This window comes from Bos indicus, chromosome 2, assembly GCF_029378745.1.
Source record: "Bos indicus isolate NIAB-ARS_2022 breed Sahiwal x Tharparkar chromosome 2, NIAB-ARS_B.indTharparkar_mat_pri_1.0, whole genome shotgun sequence".
Taxonomy (NCBI): domain Eukaryota; kingdom Metazoa; phylum Chordata; class Mammalia; order Artiodactyla; family Bovidae; genus Bos; species Bos indicus.
Genome location: NC_091761.1, coordinates 135,047,359 through 135,066,740, shown reverse-complemented (window position 1 = coordinate 135,066,740; position 19,382 = coordinate 135,047,359). Strand labels below are relative to the sequence as shown.

Below are 19,382 nucleotides of genomic sequence, written 5' to 3'. Positions count from 1 at the left end.
TTCCATCCCTAGCCTGTTGCCTAATCCAAACTTCTGCTCTCAGGTCAAGTCTGGGGCCCCAAATAATTTAAAATAAAAGCCTGACTAGAGCCCCAAACTCAGGTCAGAGCGGCCCTGAGCCCCGGCCAGACTGGGCACTGCTCCAACCAGTTCAGAATTATTAACTCAATTGATCCTTCAGAAGTATGTATGGTTCTCATCCCACTTTACAGATGGGAAAGCCGAGGCACAGGAAGTTAAGCAATTTGCTCCGGGTCACAGGGCATCCTGGCACCAGGGCAGGTCTAGGAGCCCTGCTGGCACACCTCCGAGTGGGGGCCAGGATGGGAGATGTTCGGCTCAGCTGCACTGGAGGAGGGCGCCCAGGGAGTGAGGTCATTTGGCCAGGGCAGCCGCGACTGCCTTCCTGCGGGACTTGCTGGAATGGCCTAGATGGATGCGGTTTGAAGTTGCATGCAGTCGGTGTGTCCTGATGCCAGGGAGCGCGTCTCCATGGCGCCTGGCACACACGTGCCTGTATGGACCCTCCCAGGGTGAGGCGCTGTAATACGGACTTTGGGCCTGTGACTGCACCCTTTCCGCGAGGGCTCTGTGCTTAGCCCTGTGTGCTGACAAGGAAGCAGAGGCGTGGAGCGAGGAAACGACTCCCCAAGCTCACACAGACCCAGGGCTCACGCCCCGCCCACTCCAGCGCCCTTAACCACGCGACTCTTGTCCGGCTCTGCTTTCCCCACGTCTTTGTCAGCCACCACTCAGGCCGGTTCATCTCCCGCGGGCCCCGGGGAGAAACTTCTCCACTCATTCAGTCCACAATTACTGAGCATCTGCCTTGCGCTCGGCCTTGGTCTGGATGCTTCTCAGAGCTGGGAACAAAGCAACAAGCAAGACAGATGTGGTTTCTGCCTCACCAAGCTAACATCCTAAGCTCATCCTGGTGGGAGAGGTCATGTCCAAACCCTGATTCGCTTTAATTCTAAAGTGAAAACTGTCACTTAAAAACTGGAAAGAGCGTAAAGAAAATAAAGCCAGGTGACGAGATGAAGGGTGGTCTTGGGGGGAGGGTGGCCTCAGGGGCTGTCTCAGGCCTCGCCCTTCTCTTTGCAGACCTGGAGGACCTGTCCCTGGTGACCCTGAGCACCAGGACCCCCGGGGACTTTTTCAGCAAGCACCAGCTGGTGCTCCACGTGGCCAAAGCTGAGATGGACAAAGTCCGGGTGTTTCAAGACAACGGTGAGTCGTCTCCGGCTGTTACCTCAGTGTCGCCTTCCGCCCCCGCCAAAGGGACTCAGCCTCTCCACACCCTGCTCGGGCGGGGGGGGGGGCGGGGAACTCCCGAGCACCTCCCCCGTGCCAGGGTCTAAGAATCGAGGAAGCAGCAGGGAGCGAGCTGGAGGGCCTCTCTGAACGGATGGGCACAGAAAGGGGGCAGACAAGACGCAGGCAACAGAAGAGATCTGGTGCTGGGCGAATGCAGAGAAGGGCCCGCCCTCCCTCCCAAGCACTGCCGAAGCTGATCTTGTGTGTCCGGCTCCTCTCTCTCTTTCACACACATGCGCAAACTCTTGCAGGAGCTGTTTTGTTCTTGTTTCTTAAAGCAATTTGGTTTTTGTTTGTTTTCCTTTTTTTTTTGGCCACATCATGTGGCATGCTAAGGCCCTAGTTCCCCAACCAGGAACTGAACCTCCTCCCGCTGTGGTGGAAGTGCGGCGTCTTACCCAAGGGGCTGCCGAAGAAGTTCCCACAGGGGTTGTTGAATCCAAGCCGACTGCACATAATAACTGTGACATGTAACCATGTGTTCAACAATCTGCTGATCAGAAGCATCAGTAGCTTCTCAGTGGCTCAGGAGCCCCCACCACCCCGTGCTAGGTTGGCTCTAGGCACAGGGAACAGAGCAAAGAACTTAGCGAAGTCTCTGCCCTCGGCGGGATGGGGGTGATGATACGTGAAAAATCGTTGTCTGCAGCCTCAGACGGCGCTAAATGCTGCACAGAGGGATGCAGCAGGGGAGGGGGAGGGCGGTCGGGGAGACCACCCAGAAGGTCGCTGAGTACTGGGAGATGGAGGAACATCAGGCACTCTGGGGCAGGGGGGACTGCGGGTGCAAAGGCCCTGAGGTGGGATGTGCCCGCGGGATCGAGGATGCAGGGAGGCCAGTGTGCTGAGCACCAGACAAGGTTTACGAGGGTGAACAGGGTAGAGAAGAGAGGCCAGAGGGGAGGGGCCGGTCTCAGAGGCAGGGAATGACTGTGGCTTCTCGTCTGTACGGGGTGGGGGCCTATGAGGGCTGTGCCGAGGAGCAGCCCGACCTGACTTACTTCCATTCAGACCGCAGGGATTAGACTGACATTGTTTTGGCCACAAACCAACTCCTTGCCTCTGTGGAGGTATCACCTCCTCCAGGAAGCCCTCCCTGACCTTCCAGCACTTACTGCTGTCTGTGATTTTGACTGTCTTTTCCTCTCCCTGCTGCGGCCCTAGTGGTAAAGAACCCGCCTGCCGATGCAGGAGACATAAGAGACATGGGTTCGATCCCTGGATCGGGAAGATCCCCTGGAGGCGGGCACAGCAGCCCACTCCAGTATTCTTGCCTGGAAAATCTCATGGACTGAGAAGCCTGGTGGGCGAGGGTCCATAGGGTCACAAAGAGTCAGACACGACTGGAGTGACTTATCCAGTAGACCGTGGGCTCCCTGGGGCCAAGGACAAAGGCTGTCTCCCTGATCCTTCGGGGTCAGCTGCGAGCAGGTGAAAGGCAGGGAGTGGACGAGAGAAAGAGCGGACTATCACGTATGCTGGGCTTTCTGTAGCACTGGGGGGACGCAGGCACCCCCATCGCGCCGGTCCTGGGCCTCCATCCAGTGATGTCGCGGCTGAGGCTCAGCCCTCTCCCCCTGAGGAGGGGCTCGGGCTCCTCAGAAACAGGGACGCAGCGCTGACCCCCTGCTCACTCCCAGGGGGCCAGCAGCCCTCCCGGTACAGCGCGGTCCTGGGGCCAGAGCGCCCGTCTCACCTGCTGGAGCTCCCTGGCGGCCAGCGCAGCACACACTTCTACGTGGAGGGCCTGGCCTTCCCCGACGCCAGCTTCCCGGGGCTCGTTTCCCTCCACCTCTCCCTGCTGGACGTGTCCAACCCGGTAGGCCTGGGGAGCAGGGGGCGGCTGGGCTTCCAGGCCCCGGCCCAGCTGGGGAGGGGCTCCCCGCATGCCTGGCTGCTCTCACAGCCCCTCTCTCGCCCTCCCCCCTCCCACAGGAGCTCCCCCAAAGCCTGCTTTTCCAGGACAGCGTGGTCTTCCGTGTGGCCCCCTGGATCATGACCCCCAACACCCAGCCCCCGAAGGAGGTGTACGTGTGCAGGTGAGGGGCCCTGGAGGGCTGAGGCAGGGCCCAGACACACACACACACCCCCAGGGAGAACCTGGAGCAGGACCCCGGAGTGCTTCGTGCCTGGCGGTGTGGATGGGGGCAGGGGTGCTCCCGCTGCGGCCGGCTGAGGGCGGGGGCTTGGTTGGAGCCGTAAGCAGGCAGGGAACATCGTGGGCACTGTTTCCCTGTCACTGTCTGGCCCAAGGCATCCTGAGGGTGGCTTTAGCGCCTGGGGGACTTTGGACTTCACCAGACCCAGAAGATGAGAGCTCTGGTCCTCTGGGCAAGGCCTCGGGGCTCCCACGAGGGCGGCCCTGCACGCGGAACCCCGGACACTCATTTCAAACGCCCGTTCCTGACCAACCTCTGAGCTCGCGTTCCCCACCCTGGGGCAGGACACACGGCGGGGGGCCCCGGGCGTCCATCCCGCAGTCAGAGAGCCCCTGATAACCACCCAGGGCCTCGGGGGCCTTCCCCCTTCCCCCCGGCCTCTTCCTGTCGCTTGGGGGCAGGAGGGTTGCGAGTGTAACCTGGTGCTCAGGATGCAACCTGGAAGCCAGCAAGGCCTGGACCTGAATGCGTGTGGCATGACCTTGACTCTCACCTCCGCGCTCTGCCTTCTGCTCGCTGGAAGGTTGCCCGCTGGTCCCCCCCGGGTTGTCAGCAGAGTTCAGGGAGGCAGCGTGCTGAGAGCAGGCAGACAGGGCAAGCGGGGGTCTCCATCGGGCTCCAGGGGTCTCGAAGCACGCACCGCGGGGGTCCCGGCCTGTGTCCCGGCCTCAGTTCCTGCGCCTGCTCCACCCTGAGTCCAGCCGGCCTCCTCAGAGCCCAGCCAAGGCCGCTGGGTGCGGAATCAAGGGCACCGAGGACCTTTTCTTTCTTCCTGATCGTTCTAGGGTATTTGAAAACGAGGACTTCCTGACATCACTGACCGCGCTGGCCAAGAAAGCCAATTGCAAGCTGACCGTCTGTGCACAGGAGGAGAGCGTGGACGACCGGTGGATGCAGGTGTGTGCCCTCGGGGCAGGCGGGCTGGGCACTCAGGACGCACGCTCCGAGGGTCAAGGGACACGGGGCCCGGCTTCACGGGCTTGGCCCCGCACCCTGCTGGCCACCCTTCGTCCCCCCGGGCGAGGAGTTAAGAGCATCCTAGGGTCCCCGCAGACGGGGAAGGCTCAGGAAAGTGACCCTACTGACATTTAAACAGCCTGCTAGCTGTGTCACTGAGATGACCTCCTTCCTGCTGGAAAACTCTCAGACAACCTCAGGAAACTGAACAAATGCTGCGAAGCTCGGGGGCTGGGGCTCAAGCGGCCGGTCCTGCAGCCTGCCTCCAGGCCAGGCCACGGCCCTGCTCCAGCGTCTTCCGAGGCACCCGTCTCCCCCTCTCGGCTACCTCCCGATCCAGTGGCCCCACGTCTGCCACCCTCAATCAGCACTCCTTTCTAACCCCCAAATGTGGCCTCCTCTGGTGACTCAGACGGTAAAGAATCTGACTGCAATGCAGAAGACCTGGGTTGGATCCCTGGGTCAGGAGGATCCCTGGGTCAGGAAGATCCCCTGGAGAAGGAAATGACAGCCCACTCCAGTATTCTTGCCTGGAGAATCCCATGGACAGAGGAGCCTGATGGGCTACAGTCCACGGGGTCGACCGCAAAGAGTCAGACGCGACACACACACAACCCCCAAATAATGCCCTCTCTTCCTCTCCTATCATTCTACGTGTGTTAGATCAAGCAGATGAAATGGCTGAAACGTCACCATTCTTTATCTCAGAGAATGGCAGTTTGAACCCCCGAGATGGTCCAGCCTAATAGTGTTTTATGGCCAACGTCACGCCTGCCGGCTGGAATACAAGCCAGGTGTGCCCCGATCCGACCTGCACCCTCCCAGCTCTGTCCCAGGGGCTCAGCTGGGGCCTTACTCGCCCTCTTTTGGGACAGGATTACCTCTGCCCTCCAGGCTCCAACTCAGAGGCACTTTTTATTATTATTATTATCCATTTGTGGCTTCCCTGTGGCCCAGTTGGTAAAGAATCCACCTGCAATGTGCAAGATCTGGGTTCAATCCCTGGGTTGGAAAAATCCCTTGGAGAAGGGAAAGGCTACCCACTCCAGCGTTCTGGCCTGGAGAATCCCATGGACTGTATAGTCCACGGGGTCGCAGAGTCGGACATGACTGAGCAGCTCTCACTTCACTCTCATCGTTCATTTGTATTAGAGAATCAGTGCTTCACAGTGCTGTGCTAGTTTCTGCTCTGCAGCAAAGTGAGTCAGCTATACACATACATGTGCTGGGCTGCGCTTAGTCCCTCAGTCGTGTCTGACCCTTTCCGACCCCGTGGACTGTGGCCCGCCAGGCTCCTCTGTCCATGGGATTCTCCAGGCAAGGATACTGGAGTGGGTTGCCATCCCCTCCTCCAGGGCATCTTCCTGACCCAGGAATCAAACCCAGGTCTCCCACATTGCAAGCGGATTCTTTACCACTGCAGCCACCAGGGAAGCCCAAGAACACTGGAGTGGGTAGCCCATCCCTTCTCCAGGGGATCTTCCCGACCCAGAAATTGAACCGGGGTCTCCTGCAGGGCAGGCGGGTCCTTTACCAGCTGAGCCACAGGGAAGGCCACACATACACGTCTATCCACGCTTCCTTAGATTCTCTCCCCATTTGGATCATCATGGAGCTCGGGGTAGAGTCCCCTGCGCCACCCTAGAACCTCTTTAAGAAGTCTCCCCTGCGCCATCCCGGCTGCGTTGGGAGTCCCCCTCTGTGTTCCCGTGGACGCCTCCCCTCCCCCCCTCCCCTCCTAGCTCTGGGTGCTGAACGCCCAGCTCTTGGGTTGCCCCTCAAGCTCAGGGCCCGTCCTTGGCACCCATCAGGAGCAAGAGTGAAGGGCACCCAGGTTGATTCCGCTGCACGTGGATTCAAGTACAGGACAGTAAGCTCTGCTTTCCCAGAGCCTCTCTTCTGGGGTTGAATAACCCAGTGCATTTGCCCTTGACCCCACGGGGAGAGAGAGCAGATGGTTCTCCAGCCCCCGGCCCTGCCCCGGGCGACGGGAGCAGGCGTGACAGCCTCCCTGCCCCTGTCCCTGCGCAGGATGAGATGGAGATCGGCTACACCCAAGCCCCGCACAGGACGCTGCCCGTGGTCTTCGACTCCCCGAGGAACAGAGGCCTGAAGGACTTCCCCATCAAGTGCATGCTGGTACGTGCCGCGCGGGCTGGGCGCAGGGTGAACGCCCGGCTCCCGCCTCCTTCCTGGCTCCCATCCCCCGCCCCGCACTGAGTGCCCGCCCGTGCCTAGGGCCGCAGGAGCCCAGCAGCCATTGCACGGGTGGAGGGGCAGTTTTATTAAATTATCCGTCTTATCTGTCGTTATCTTTGTTTTTAAGTTTGTATTTCTCTGTGTGTGTGCATGCTCAGCCGTGTCCAACTCTTTGCAACCCCCTTGACTGTAGCCCTCCAGGCTCCTCCGTCCATGGGATTCTCCAGGCCAGAAGACTGGAGTGGGTCGCCGTTTCCTCCTCCAGGGGATCTTCCCGACCCAGGGATTGAACCCAAGTCTCCTGCATTGGCAGGCGGGTTCTTTACTGCTGAGCCACCAGGGAAGCCCTTTTTAAAGTTACTATGTTATTTTAATTTTCTTTTTCAGCCGCATGGCTTGACTTGCGGGATCTTAGTTCTCTGACCAGGGATCAAGCCTGCACTCCGTGTGTTGCAAGCGCGGAGTCTCAGCCACTGAATCTTCAGAAAGGCTCTGGCTGGGATATTTTTGTTATGTGATGAGATCTGGGTTTGCCTTTCCCAAAGCCCTTTCTGGCTATGAGCTCGAGCCTCCCTCAAGAAACCCTGCTGAGCATTAGGTGGGGTGCGGGCACCCTTGTTCCGCTGCAGATGCTCTTGGGACCTCCCTGGTGTCCGGCGGTTAGGACTCTGCACCTCCACTGAACGGGGCCCAGGTTCAGTCCCCGGCCAGGGAACTAAGGTCCCTCATGCCTTGTGGTGTAGCCAAAAGAAAAAAAGATGCTCTTCTGCAAGGTGGGGGTAGGGCCCGGACCAGAAGCTTCCTCAGCATCCAGCTGGAGGCTCTGTCTTCTGGGTGGGAGTGTGACTTTCAGGGGCTCCCCTTGGGACACGCAGGGTGTTCAGGACCAGAGTGGGCATTTCCTCAGTGTGACTTTATCAGCCAAGGTCTCTACATGTGTTTACGGGTCAGGTGAGGGCGACAAATTATTGAGTCATGCTTGACTAACTGGGTAGCTTCCTGCAAACTCAGCACAGAATAATAAAAATGATAACAACTATAATAATGGTTACATCTGGGGGCTCACATCCTGGGGCAGTCACAGTGCTGAATGCCTACATGAGCTCATTTAATTTGTCTGACAACCTCTAATAGTAGGTGCTATTACTAGGCCCATTTTATAGATGAAGAAACTCAGGCTCAAAAGGTGAAGCGGCTTTCTCGAGGTCACACAAAAAGACAGCTAAGTTGGAACGCAAAGCAGGCCGTGAGCACCCTGCCCCTGCTTTGTCAGAGAGACCCCAGGCCTGTGCTCTGAGCCCTGACAGCCCCTGACCTCAGGCACCCAGAGAAGACGAAGGAAAGACCGCGGGGTAAACGCTGTGCTGTGGTGAACGGCTTTCCAAGGAGCCTCTGTTCCCGAAGGGAAAGGGGGTGACCTGGCCCACGCAGGAGGCTTTGAAAGGAAACCTGAGTTTAACTCACTGGCTCTCCTGTGCTGCGTGCTGCCGACGCAGGGATTTAGTTGGGGTCATGACGTCTCTGCCATTCGGTTCAGTTCAGTCGCTCAGTCGTGTCTGACTCTTTACATCCCCAGGGACTGCACCACACCTGGCTTCCCTGTCCCTCACCAACTCCCAGAGTTTGCTCAAACTCACGTCCATCGAGTCGGTGATACCATCCAACCATCTCATCCTCTGTTGTCCCCTTCTCTTCCTGCCTTCAATCTTTCCCAGCATCAGAGTCTTTTCAAATGAGTCAGTTCTTCACATCAGGTGGCCAAAGTATTGGAATTTCAGCTTCAGCATCAGTCCTTCCAATGAATACTCAGGACTGATTTCCTTTAGGATGTACTGGTTGGATCTCTATGCAGCCAAAGGGACTCTCAAGAGTCTTCTCCAACACCATAGTTCAAAAGCATCAATTCTTCAGCGCTAAGCTTTCTTTATAGTCCAACTCTCACATCCATACATGACCACAGGAAAAACCATAGCTTTGACTAGACAGAACTTTGTTGGCAAAGTAATGTCTCTGCTTTTTAATATGCTATCTAGGTTGGTCATAGCTTTTCTTCCAAGGAGCAAGTGTCTTTTAATTTCATGGCTGCAGTCACCATCTGTGGTGATTTTGAAGCCCCAGAAAAATAAAGTCTGTCACTATTCCCACTGTTTCCCCATCTATTTGCCATGAAGTGATGGGACTGGATGCCATGATCTTAGTTTTCTGAATGTTGAGCTTTAAGCCAACTTTTTCACTCTCTTTCACTTTCATCAAGAGGCTCTTTAGTTCTTCTTCACTTTCTGCCATAAGGATGGTGTCATCTGCATAACTGAGGTTATTGATATTTCTCCCAGCAATCTTGATTCAGCTTGTGCTTCATCCAGCTGGGCATTTCTCATGATGTACTCTGCACAGAAGTTAAATAAGCAGGGTGACCATATACAGCCTTGATGTACTCCTTTTCCAATTTGGAGCCAGTCTGTTTTTCCATGTCTAGTTCTAACTGTTGCTTCTTTACCTGCATACAGATTTCTCAGAAGGCAGGTAAGGTGGCCTGATATTCCCATCTCTTTAAGAATTTTCCACAGTTTCTTATGATCCACACAGTCAAAGGCTTTAGCGTAGTCAATAAAGCAAAAGAAGATGTTTTTCTGGAAGTCTCTTGCTTTTTTGACGATCCAACAGATGTTGGCAAATTGATCTCTGGTTCCTCTGGCTTTTTTAAATCCAGCTTCAACATCTGGAAGTTCACGGTTCATGTACTGTTGAAGCCTGGCTTGGAGAATTTTGAGCATTACTTTGCTAGTGTGTGAGATGAGTACAATTGTGCGGTAGTTTGAAAATGCTTTGACATTGCCTTTCTTTGGGATTGGAATGAAAACTGACCTTCCTATAGACAGCCTCAGGTGGAGGGAGGCTGTGGTGGCCCCTTAGCCCCCCACATCAGTCAGGGGTGTTAGTCACTGTGCTTAGTCACTCAGTCGTGTCCGACTCTTTGTGACCCCATGGACTGCAGCCCACCAGGCTCCTCTGTCCATGGGGATTCTCCAGGCAAGAATACTGGAGTGGGTTGCCATGCCCTCCTCCAGGGGATCTTCCCAACCCAGGGATCAAACCCAGGTCTCCTGCATTGCAGGTAGATTCTTTACCATCTGAGCCACCAGGTCTGGGGTATCTTGATTCAAATCACTCAGGAAAAGAATTGGGGATAGGGGATAGGGACTTCCCTGGGCGTTCCTGGTGGCTCAGATGGTAAAGAATCCATCTGCCATGCAGGAGATGCAGGTTCGATCCCTGGGAATGGCTACCGAGTCCAGTATTTTTGCCTGGAAAATTCCACAGACAGAGGAGTCTGGAGGGCTACAGTCCATGGGGTCGCAAAGAGTCAGACCGGACTGAGTGACTAACAGTTTTCACTTACTTTTTGAGGGACTTCCGTGGTGGCTCAGTGGTTAAGAAGCCTCCTTGCAATGCAGGCGATGCGGGCTCAACGTCTTGTTGGGGAACTAAGACTCCCCCTCGCCTGGTCAGGGAGTTAAGACCTGATGCAGCCAAATACGTAAATAAAAATAAATTTTATAAAATGAATTGGGATAAGAATCAACCTCCTCACCAGGCTACAGCCGCATCTGCTTCTCCAGCCCTGGGCCACTTCCCTGCCCCTCTCCTGGCTCCAGCCCCACTGGCCTCCTTCCTGGTCTTCACATGTGCCGGGCTTGTGCTCACCCCGGGCCTTTGCACCTGCTGTTTCTGCTGCCTGCAGTGCTCGCCCCGGTTCAGGGTCTGGCTGCTCCTCCACCTTCAGGTCTCGTGGACAAGGGAGCCCAGGCACTGCCCGCTGAGCTAACTGCGGCCACAGAGACCCCGAGCGGCATCTTTTCCATGCTGACTGTTGCTTGGTTGGTGTTTGCTGTGGGGGCTTCTCCGCTGTGTACAGCCTTCCTCCAGCTGTGGGGCAGGCTTCTCACTGCAGTGGCTCCTCTTGTTTCAAGGCATAGGCTCCGGGCGCTCGGGCTTCAGTAATTGCAGCTCCCAGGTCTCGGGCACAGGCTCGGTAGTTGGGGGCACGGGCTGCGTTGTCCTGTGGCAAGTGGGACCTTCCCGGACCAGGGATTGAACCCGTGTCTCTTGGATTGCAAGGTGGACTCTTAACCACAGGACCACCAGAGGAGCTCAAGGGAGCAGTTTCGATGGCCCAGCAGGGGAGGAGGTCAGGTTGGCAAGGGTTTTAGAGAGAGAAGAAGGATTTGGAAATAATGGGTTTTAGACCTGTGGAGTCACAGACCCCCTTCAGACTACTCATCTTCCCACAAAAAATGCACCCAAGCCCACTATTTGGCATCTAGTTTCAGGGCGTCTGTGGCCCCCGTAAAGCCCCAGGGTACAAATCATCAATCTGTAGGAAGTAGAGTTAGAGGTGGGCTTCCCTGGTGGCTCAGTTGGTAAAGAATCCATCTGCCATGCAGGAGATGCAGGTTCGATCCCTCGGAATGGCCTGCAGTGCAGGAGACCCCAATTCGATTCCTGGGTCAGGAAGATCCCCTGGAGAAGGGATAGGCTACCCACTCCAGTATTCTTGCCTGGAGAGTCCCCATGGGCAGAGGAGCCTGGTGGGCTACAGTCCATGGGGTCACAAAGAGTCAGACATGACTGAGTGACTGAGCATGCACAGAAGCAGAGGGTTAGAGGTTCAGTGGGTGGACTGGACGATGTCCCCTCAAATGGGCCCTAACCCCCAGAAGCAGATGCCATCTTACATGGCAACGGGGGCTTTGTGAATGAGATTAAGTCAGGGATCTTGCAATGGGGACTCCCCTGGATGATCTGGGAGGACTCTATGCCATCACAAGGCTCCTCATGAAAGGCGGGAAGCAGGGTCGGGATGGGAAAAGACTTCTGATGTCAGCAACAGAGACTGGAGTGGTGGGCACTGAATATGGAAGAAGAGCCGCCAGCCAGCTGACCACTAGAAGCTGAAAAAGGAAAGGAAGCGGGTTCTCTCCCAGAGCCTCCAGAAGGAGCCAGCCTGCCACCCCTTGATTTCAGTCCCGTGAGGCTGACTTCAGACCTCTGAGCTCAGAGCCGTCGGCTCACAGCGGCAGCCGGAAACCAACACGGGGTAGGAGGGGCGCCGCCCCTGTGGTCTTCTCACGAGGACGAGGGGCCGCAGCCCCGTGGGGAGGCCTGCTGCAGCCCCAGGTCGGGATGCGCCCGTGTGGACCAGGAGCGTCTGCTGTAGAGACAGCTCGAGTCGCAGTCTTCCTGACCGTAGTTTCTGCTCCGAGGACAGAGATGGTACCTAGCAGATTCATTTTCACACCCGAGTTAAGGTTTATGATGCGGCTTCCCCAGTGCTCAGCGGTAAAGAATCCACCTGCCAACGCAGGAGACGCAGGAGACGTGGGTTTGATTCCTGGGTCAGGAAGATCCCCTGATGGAGGAAATGGAGACCCACTCCAGTATTCTTCCTTGGGAAATCCAGTGGACCGAGGAGCCTGACAGGCTATAAATCCACGGAGTCACAAAGAGTGGGACACAGCTGAGCGACTGAGCACGCACACAAGGTTTAGAGGTTTAGAAGCCTCGGGCGCCCCTCAGAGACTCACAAACCCCCTCTCTTGCCCGCGCTGACTCAGCCTTCCTTCAGAATCCCTCAGATAGTAACGGGACCTGCTCTGAACCAGTGGCCGAAGGGTTTCTTCTGAGACCAAGCTCATCTTTAAACCTGGACCCCACGCTCTCTTTCCCAAGACCCTGGGTTCTCTAACTCTTGGCCCCTGCTCCTCCCACCCCAGGGTCCAGATTTTGGCTACGTGACTCGTGGGCCCCAGACGGGCAGTGTGACTGACCTCGACTCCTTTGGGAACCTGGAAGTGAGCCCCCCCGTGACGGTCAGGGGGAAGGCGTACCCGCTGGGCAGGATTCTCATTGGAGACAGCGGTTACCCCAGGTAAGGAGAGGTGGGGGGAGGTGGCGGCGGACTCAGGAGTGCAGGGGAGTGGGGCGCAGCAGAGGCCAGAGCAGAGGGCTTCCCTGCTGGCTCCTGGCCAAGAGGGCTCATAGGGGACATCCCTGGGGTCCTGTGGTTTAAGACTCCACGCTTCCAACATGGGGGGCGTGGGGTGGATCCCTGGCTGGGAAACGAAGACCCTACATGCTTCTCAGTGCAGAAAAAAAAAAAAAGAGGACTCAACAAACTTGAGGGACTGTGGGGAATCAAAGCATACAGCAAAGAACACCCAGTGAGGAGCCCAGCATGACCAAGCTCACCTCGGCCACCTGCATGCCGCGGGTCGGTGAATGTTTGCTGAGCATCTGCTTTGCGCAGGCCCTGTGCCAGGAGCCGGCAGGGAGTGCAGCCCTGGGCAGGACGGGCAAGCCCTGCCGCTGTCCTGGTGGGGACGATGTGCCACAGAAAAGCTAACAAATAATTTCCAGCAGTAAAGAAAGCACAAAAGTGGGGCAGAAGAGGAGAGGGAAGCAGGGCAGGGAGACCGAGGAGGGCTTCTCTGGGGTGGGGCCCGAGGCCCAATGACAAGCAGGACGTGGCCGCGTGGAGATCTGGAGCAGAGAGCTCCTGGGCAGGGACTTCCCTGGTCGTCCAGCGACTGAGACTCCGAGCTCCCAACGCAGGGGGGCTCGGGTTCGACTCCTGCTCAGGGAACGAGATCCAGATCCCATATGCAGCAGCTAAGAGTCTGCGGGCTGCAACCAAAGCGTCCACAAGCCACATCTAAGACCCAGTGCGGCCAAATAAATGAATAGTTTTTTTAAAAGATCATGGGCAAAGGCCCTGAGGCAGAAATGAACTTGGTGGGTTCAAGGTCAGAGAGGCTAAAACAGAAACCGAGCAAGAGTGAAGGGCCGGGTCACGAGGGTCCCTGGAGGTCACGGCAGGGGGAGCACGGAGGCCGGGTCTCGAAGGTCCCTGGAGGTCAGGGCAGGGGGAGCACGGAGGCCGGGTCACGAGGGTCCCTGGAGGTCAGGGCAGGGGGAGCACAGAGGCTGGGTCATGAGGGTCCCTGGAGGTCAGGGCAGGGGGAGCACGGAGGCCGGGACAGTGAAGGGGTGTGCCCGAGGACGCACAGCTGACAAGGGGGCATGGACTCGGTGGGGCCAGCTCCACACCCCCCGCGACGCTGCTCACGACACCAGCATCCAGGCAGAGTCAACAGGCAGCGCTTGCAGAGGCTAAGGACTGGTCCTACGTCCTTCACTGACTCCATGCCTCGGTTGTCCCCAGTAAAACTGGGGTGACATTTTCTAAACTTCTCAGGTGGTAGGAGATATGATAATAACAAAAGGCATCCCAGGGTCTGAATCCCTTCCCTGAAGAATCCTGACCGCTTCAGCAAGTCCCAGGCCCTCAGAGACTTCCTTGGTAACTCCCACCCTTGTGGACGCCCCCACTAAGGGAAAGCATTAGTCACTCGGTCACTTGTGTCCAACTCTTTGTGAGTACATGGACTGTAACCCACCAGGCTTCTCTGTCCATGGGATTCTCCAGGCAAGAATACTGGAGTGGATAGCCATTTCCTTCTCCAGGGGATCTTCCCAACCCAGGGATTGAACCTGGTCTCCTGAACTGCAGGCAGATCCTTCACCAGCTGAGCCACCCGGGAAGCCCATCTCCCATTGCTGCTGTTGCTGTTCAGTTGCTCGGTCACGTCCAACTCTTTGTGACCCCATGAACCGCAGCACACCGGACTTCCCTGTCCTTCACCGTCTCCTGGATCTTGCTCAAACTCATGTCCACTGAGTCGATGATACCATCCAACCATCTCATCCTCTGTCGTGCCCTTCTCCTCCCGCCCTCATCTTGCCCAGCATCAGGGTCTTTTTCCAATGAGTCGGCTCTTGGCATCAGATGGCCAAAGTACCGGAGCTTCAGCTTCAGAGTCAGTCCTTCCAATGAATACTCAGGGTTGATTTCCTCTAGGATTGACTGGGTTGACCTTGCTGTCCAAGGGACTCTCAAGAGTCTTCTCCAGCACCACAGCCCAGAAGCATACCTGTCTCCCCATAACACCCTGTGTTGGCAGCCAGGAGAGCCAGGAGATGCACCGGGCCCTGCAGGACTTCCTGGGTGCCCAGCAGGTGCAGGCCCCGCTGAGACTCTACTCTGACTGGCTGTCTGTGGGCCATGTGGACGAGTTCCTGAGCTTCGTTCCGGTGCAAAAGAAGGTGTGGTCTGGGGGGGCTGCCTGAAGGAAGCCACAGGCCTCCTTCCCAGGTTCCCAGACTCAGCTCTGCCTCTGCCGGGGAGGGTGGGGGACACTGACCTTATCTTCCCAAATCTTTCTCCCTCACCCAGAAGGGGGCATGGAAGAAGCAGCCAGCCTAGGTCCAAGCCCCCACTCCCCACACCCTTGGCAGAGCCTTCCTCCCGGGAGCCCCAGGGACCAAACTAACCTCTGACCGCAGGCTTTCTGCCCCCAGGGCTTCCGGCTTCTCCTGGCCAGCCCCAGGGCCTGCTACCAACTGTTCCAGGAGCAGCTGAAGGAGGGCCACGGGGAGGCCCTGCTGTTTCCAGGGGTCAAGAGTAAGTCGGCCGCGCCTGGTCCTTCCCCGGGAAGCTTCCTCTGCCTGCACGTGGTCTCCCATCCCCAGATGGAATCACTCAGGCCGCTGGCATCTTCCGCCCAGCCACCGGGCACCCGGCGCTGTGCCGGGCACTGGGGGTGCCTCGTGAACAGGGAGGGGGAGGTCCCTGCCCTCGGGACTCACAGTCCGGGGAGAGTGAGTTCAGGAGGCAGCAACACAGGGGCTTTGAGGGGTGTCTGGGAGGAGCCCCAGGAAGGCTTCCTGGAGGAGGCAAAGATCAGGCCTGAGTATGAGAGGTGAGCAGGAGTTGGCCAGATAAACGGGGCAGTGGCATGGGGACTAAAGATAGTCCAGATAATCCAGGCAGAAGGAACAGCCAAGGCTCAGAGGCACGAGAAAGCAAGAGGACCTGAAAAAAAGTTTAATCCGGATGGAGCAGAGAATGAAATATTTTTTTCAATGATGTGCACAGACTGAGGCTGGAGTCAGAGGTTGAAGTCACTACAGCTGAGGGTTTTCACGTAGTGTCTGTACAAGTCCTGGAGTGTCAGGCAATGGTCAGGCCTGTGTTGCCCCTCAGGAAACAGGATCCCTCTGGAGACGAGAGAATTTACGGGACTGAAAGTAATGCTCTTAAGAACTTACCCCGTGTAAACTACTTTATTAAAGTCATTTACCTCCCAGATACTCATAACAAACCTGTGTGTTCTGAATCATCACTGCCCCCATTTTATAGATGGGAAAACTGAGTCCCTACTGGACCTTCTGGGAAGAGCAAAGTGGATCTCTGAATTCACCTGCTTCTTTTTCTTTTTCTCCATGACAGAAAAAAAACAGCAGAAAATAAAGGACATTCTGTCAGACAAGAAACTGAGAGAACACAATTCATACGTGGAGGTACTAGCCTGGCCATTCAGGGCACGTCACAGCCCCGGCCACCTGACACTCGCCCCCACCCCCACGCCCGGCTCTCTTCCCCGAGGTTAGAAGCCCAGGACAGAGCCTTCTGGGTGATCAGTGCCGGGATCTGGGTCAGTGTGTGTGTGTGTGTGTGTGTGTGAGAGAGAGAGAGAGAGAGAGAGAGAGAGAGAAGAGTTGGCAAAGTCAGAGAAAGACAGGGCAGACTCAGAAACAGGCGCGGAGGCGTGCAAGAGGCCAAGCGCTGGAGTGGCGGGAAAGGCAGGACACTGAAGCAGAGCCCGGGCAGGGGCTGAGCAAAGGCGAGCAGGAGTGGGGCCAGGAGGTACCCCGCTGCCTTCCTGGCCCTGTCTCAGGTCCTCCGGTTAAACCGACCGGCCTGCACCCCCACCCCCGAACCCCGAGTCCCCGCCCTGCCCCGCCCACCGCCGCCCCACCTCCGCCCCTCCTCCCGCCCCCCAGAAATGCATCGACTGGAACCGGGCAGTGCTGAAGAGGGAGCTGGGCCTGACCGAGCGGGACATCGTGGACATCCCGCAGCTCTTCAGGCTCATCAAAGACTCTCGAGGGACCCCCAAGGCCGAAGCCTTTTTCCCAAACATGGTGAGGAGGCAGACCCCTGAGCCCGCCCAGCTTTGCCCGCAGTCTTAAGCCCAAGAGGCCACTTGGCTGTGGATCCAGCAGGCTTGGCTGTCTCCTCACCCCTTGGGGTTTGCGTGGCCCTCTCCAGCTTACAGCGCCTTTAAGAGGCAACCACCTAGGGGTGAATGACTGTCGTCACCCCGCTTTACAGATGATGCGCAGGGGAGTCAGGTCTCTGGCAAGAGCTGGGGTTCAGAGCTTGGGGTGTGGCTGCACTGCCCGCTGTGGGCTCCCTTGTGTCAGACCGGGTGGTCTGCAAACTGGGTTCTCCGGGACCCTGGGGTTCCAAGACAGGGCCTCCCTCGCATGGTTTAGACTCATCTCCGTTTTACGCTTTGAGATATTGCAGAAAATTTTGCTTAGAAAAAAGATTCCTTGGCTCAAACAAGACAGGAGGGAGCACCATCCTGTTAACCCCCACTGCTAAATAGTTCCTTGGCCCCAAGCATTTCATTTCTTTCTGCAGTCTAGCCCAGGGGGAAAGAAAGCGGGTGCCTGAGGCTGGGGCTGCAGCGTCTCAGAATCGGCCACCCTGAGGGCTGACTCGGTTCCTCCTCCCTGTGAGGCCTCACAGGGTGCCGTGATGGGAGCTGGGGCGAGGGCCTGGGTGTGGAGCAGGCGGAGCAGTTGAGAGTGCCAGGCAGCCGGCACGAGTCTGAGAGCCGAGATGTCCCTTCAGTGACTCAGCCCTGGAGACTGACCCTGAGCTCACTGCGCGGTGCCCAGGCTGCAGCCTCATCCAGCTGTCACACCTGGAAATGTGTTTGGTTGGCTCTTTCTGCTGATGAGGCACAGAGGCCAAGTGACTTGCCCGAGGCCGCACAGCTGTAGAATGGTCCTGGGATTCGAATCCACAGGCCGCCTCCCAGGGTAATACCTTATTAAACCACTGTGGAGGAAACACGGTCGTTTACATAACGCATTGTGTATGGAAAGTGCTATAAAGTGTGTAGTCACTTATTCACCGGATCGTAGTATCAACAGATCTGCATTAAGTGCCTCCTGTGTGCCAGGCACTGAGCTGGGGGCTGTGGGAACCCAGAGGATGACCAGTTGCCAGAGTCTGGAGAGTCACAGGCTGCTTCACAGAGGCAGTGGCATTGGAGCCGGGCCTTGAGGAATCGAGTTTGCCGGAGGGTGGCATCGAGGAGAGGGGGAAAGTGTTGAGAACGTGGACCCCAGAGTCCGAAGGCTTGGGTACAGGACCTAGCCTCACTCCCTGGCCTTCAGTAGCTCACATCGCCTTTCCGGGCCTCCGTTTGCTGGTCTGTGAAGTGGGCTGTTATAGGGGACACTCAGGTGGTGCCGCAAGCCACACTCGGCTGCCCCTGACCTGGGCGCCCGCTTTGCAGGTGAACATGCTGGTGCTGGGCCAGCACCTGGGCATCCCCAAGCCCTTCGGGCCCGTCATCAACGGCCGCTGCTGCCTGGAGGAGAAGGTGCGGTCCCTGCTGGAGCCGCTGGGCCTCCACTGCACCTTCCTCGACGACTACTACGCCTACCACGTCCGGCAAGGGAATGTGCACTGCGGCACCAACGTGCGCCGGCAGCCCTTCTCCTTCAAGTGGTGGCACATGGAGCCCTGAGCCGCCGCCTCGGGAGGCTCCTGGCCTGGATTCGGTGGCACATGGAGCCCTGAGCCGGCCGCCTCGGGAGGCTCCTGGCCTGGACTTGGTGCCACATGGAGCCCTGAGCCGGCCGCCTCGGGAGGCGCCTGGCCTGGCTCCGGCTTAGTTACGTGAATAATTTCGGTGCTTTGTCTCTGTTACAGCAATTTACTTCTCATGTTTAGCTGTTCTATACTCACGAAGGGCTTTAAAGCAATGTTCTTCTATTTTCAACAATAAGCTTGATTTTTACAAGACTATGTTAGAAGGTTGATCCCAGGGTGATGGTCTGACCTCCTGTGACCCACCAAAGCATTAGAGATGGGAGCAGCAGCTTTCCAGCAGCTGTGATTTCCCAGTTCTAAGGATGGTCAATTCTTACTCAACCGGCCCATCAACTGATACCTCCTCTCTCCTAGAGGAGATACTTGTTTCTGCCAGATTTAATTACCGAAAAAACACCCCAACACACATCTGGACCAAATATTTGATAACATCATTTATCAAAATAAATTTATTAAAGGTATTCAAAGACCACTTCAAGGTTTAGCTGCCATGAGGACCGTTTTTGGCGCTCTCGATGGACACAGTCACTCATTCCAGGACTCACACCAACCGACAGTTCAAACACAGACCGTCTCAGCTTTAGAGGGACGTGAGACAACAGTACTGCAGATCTGTAGTCGTGAAGCGAAGTCGCTCAGTCGTGTCCGACTCTTTGCGACCCCGTGGACTGTAGCCCACCAGGCTCCTCTGTCCGTGGGATTTCCTGGGCAAGAATACTGGAGTGGGTTGCCATTTCCTTCTCCAGGGGGTCTTCCTGACCCAGGAATTGAACCTGTGTCTCCTGAGTTGTCAGGTGGATTCTTTACCACTGAGTCACCTGAGAAGCCGGAGCAGCCCTTCTGTTAGTCGCTCAGTTGTGTCTGACTCTTTGTGACCCCATGGACTCTAGCCCGCCAGGCTCCTCTGTCCATGGGATTCTCTAGGCAAGAAGGCAAGAATACTGGAGTGGGTTGTTGTTGTTCATTCGTTCAGTCGTGTCTGACTCTTTGCGACC

At 56.9% G+C, this 19,382-nt stretch overlaps 1 protein-coding gene across 1 annotated transcript in view; it reads left to right on the top strand.

Moving 5' to 3' along the window:
* The window catches only part of PADI4 (peptidyl arginine deiminase 4), a 28,094-nt gene extending 9,235 nt beyond the window's left edge, over positions 1-18,859 (top strand). The window contains exons 6-16 of the mRNA XM_019986071.2: positions 1,105-1,230; positions 2,958-3,136; positions 3,253-3,356; positions 4,262-4,373; positions 6,465-6,572; positions 12,407-12,561; positions 14,654-14,795; positions 15,051-15,153; positions 15,982-16,052; positions 16,536-16,676; positions 18,068-18,859. Of these exons, the coding sequence (XP_019841630.2) occupies positions 1,105-1,230; positions 2,958-3,136; positions 3,253-3,356; positions 4,262-4,373; positions 6,465-6,572; positions 12,407-12,561; positions 14,654-14,795; positions 15,051-15,153; positions 15,982-16,052; positions 16,536-16,676; positions 18,068-18,301 (1,475 nt within the window). The 3' untranslated portion in view covers positions 18,302-18,859. The remainder of the gene's footprint in view (positions 1-1,104; positions 1,231-2,957; positions 3,137-3,252; positions 3,357-4,261; positions 4,374-6,464; positions 6,573-12,406; positions 12,562-14,653; positions 14,796-15,050; positions 15,154-15,981; positions 16,053-16,535; positions 16,677-18,067) is intronic.
* The last annotated feature ends 523 nt before the right edge of the window (positions 18,860-19,382 follow it).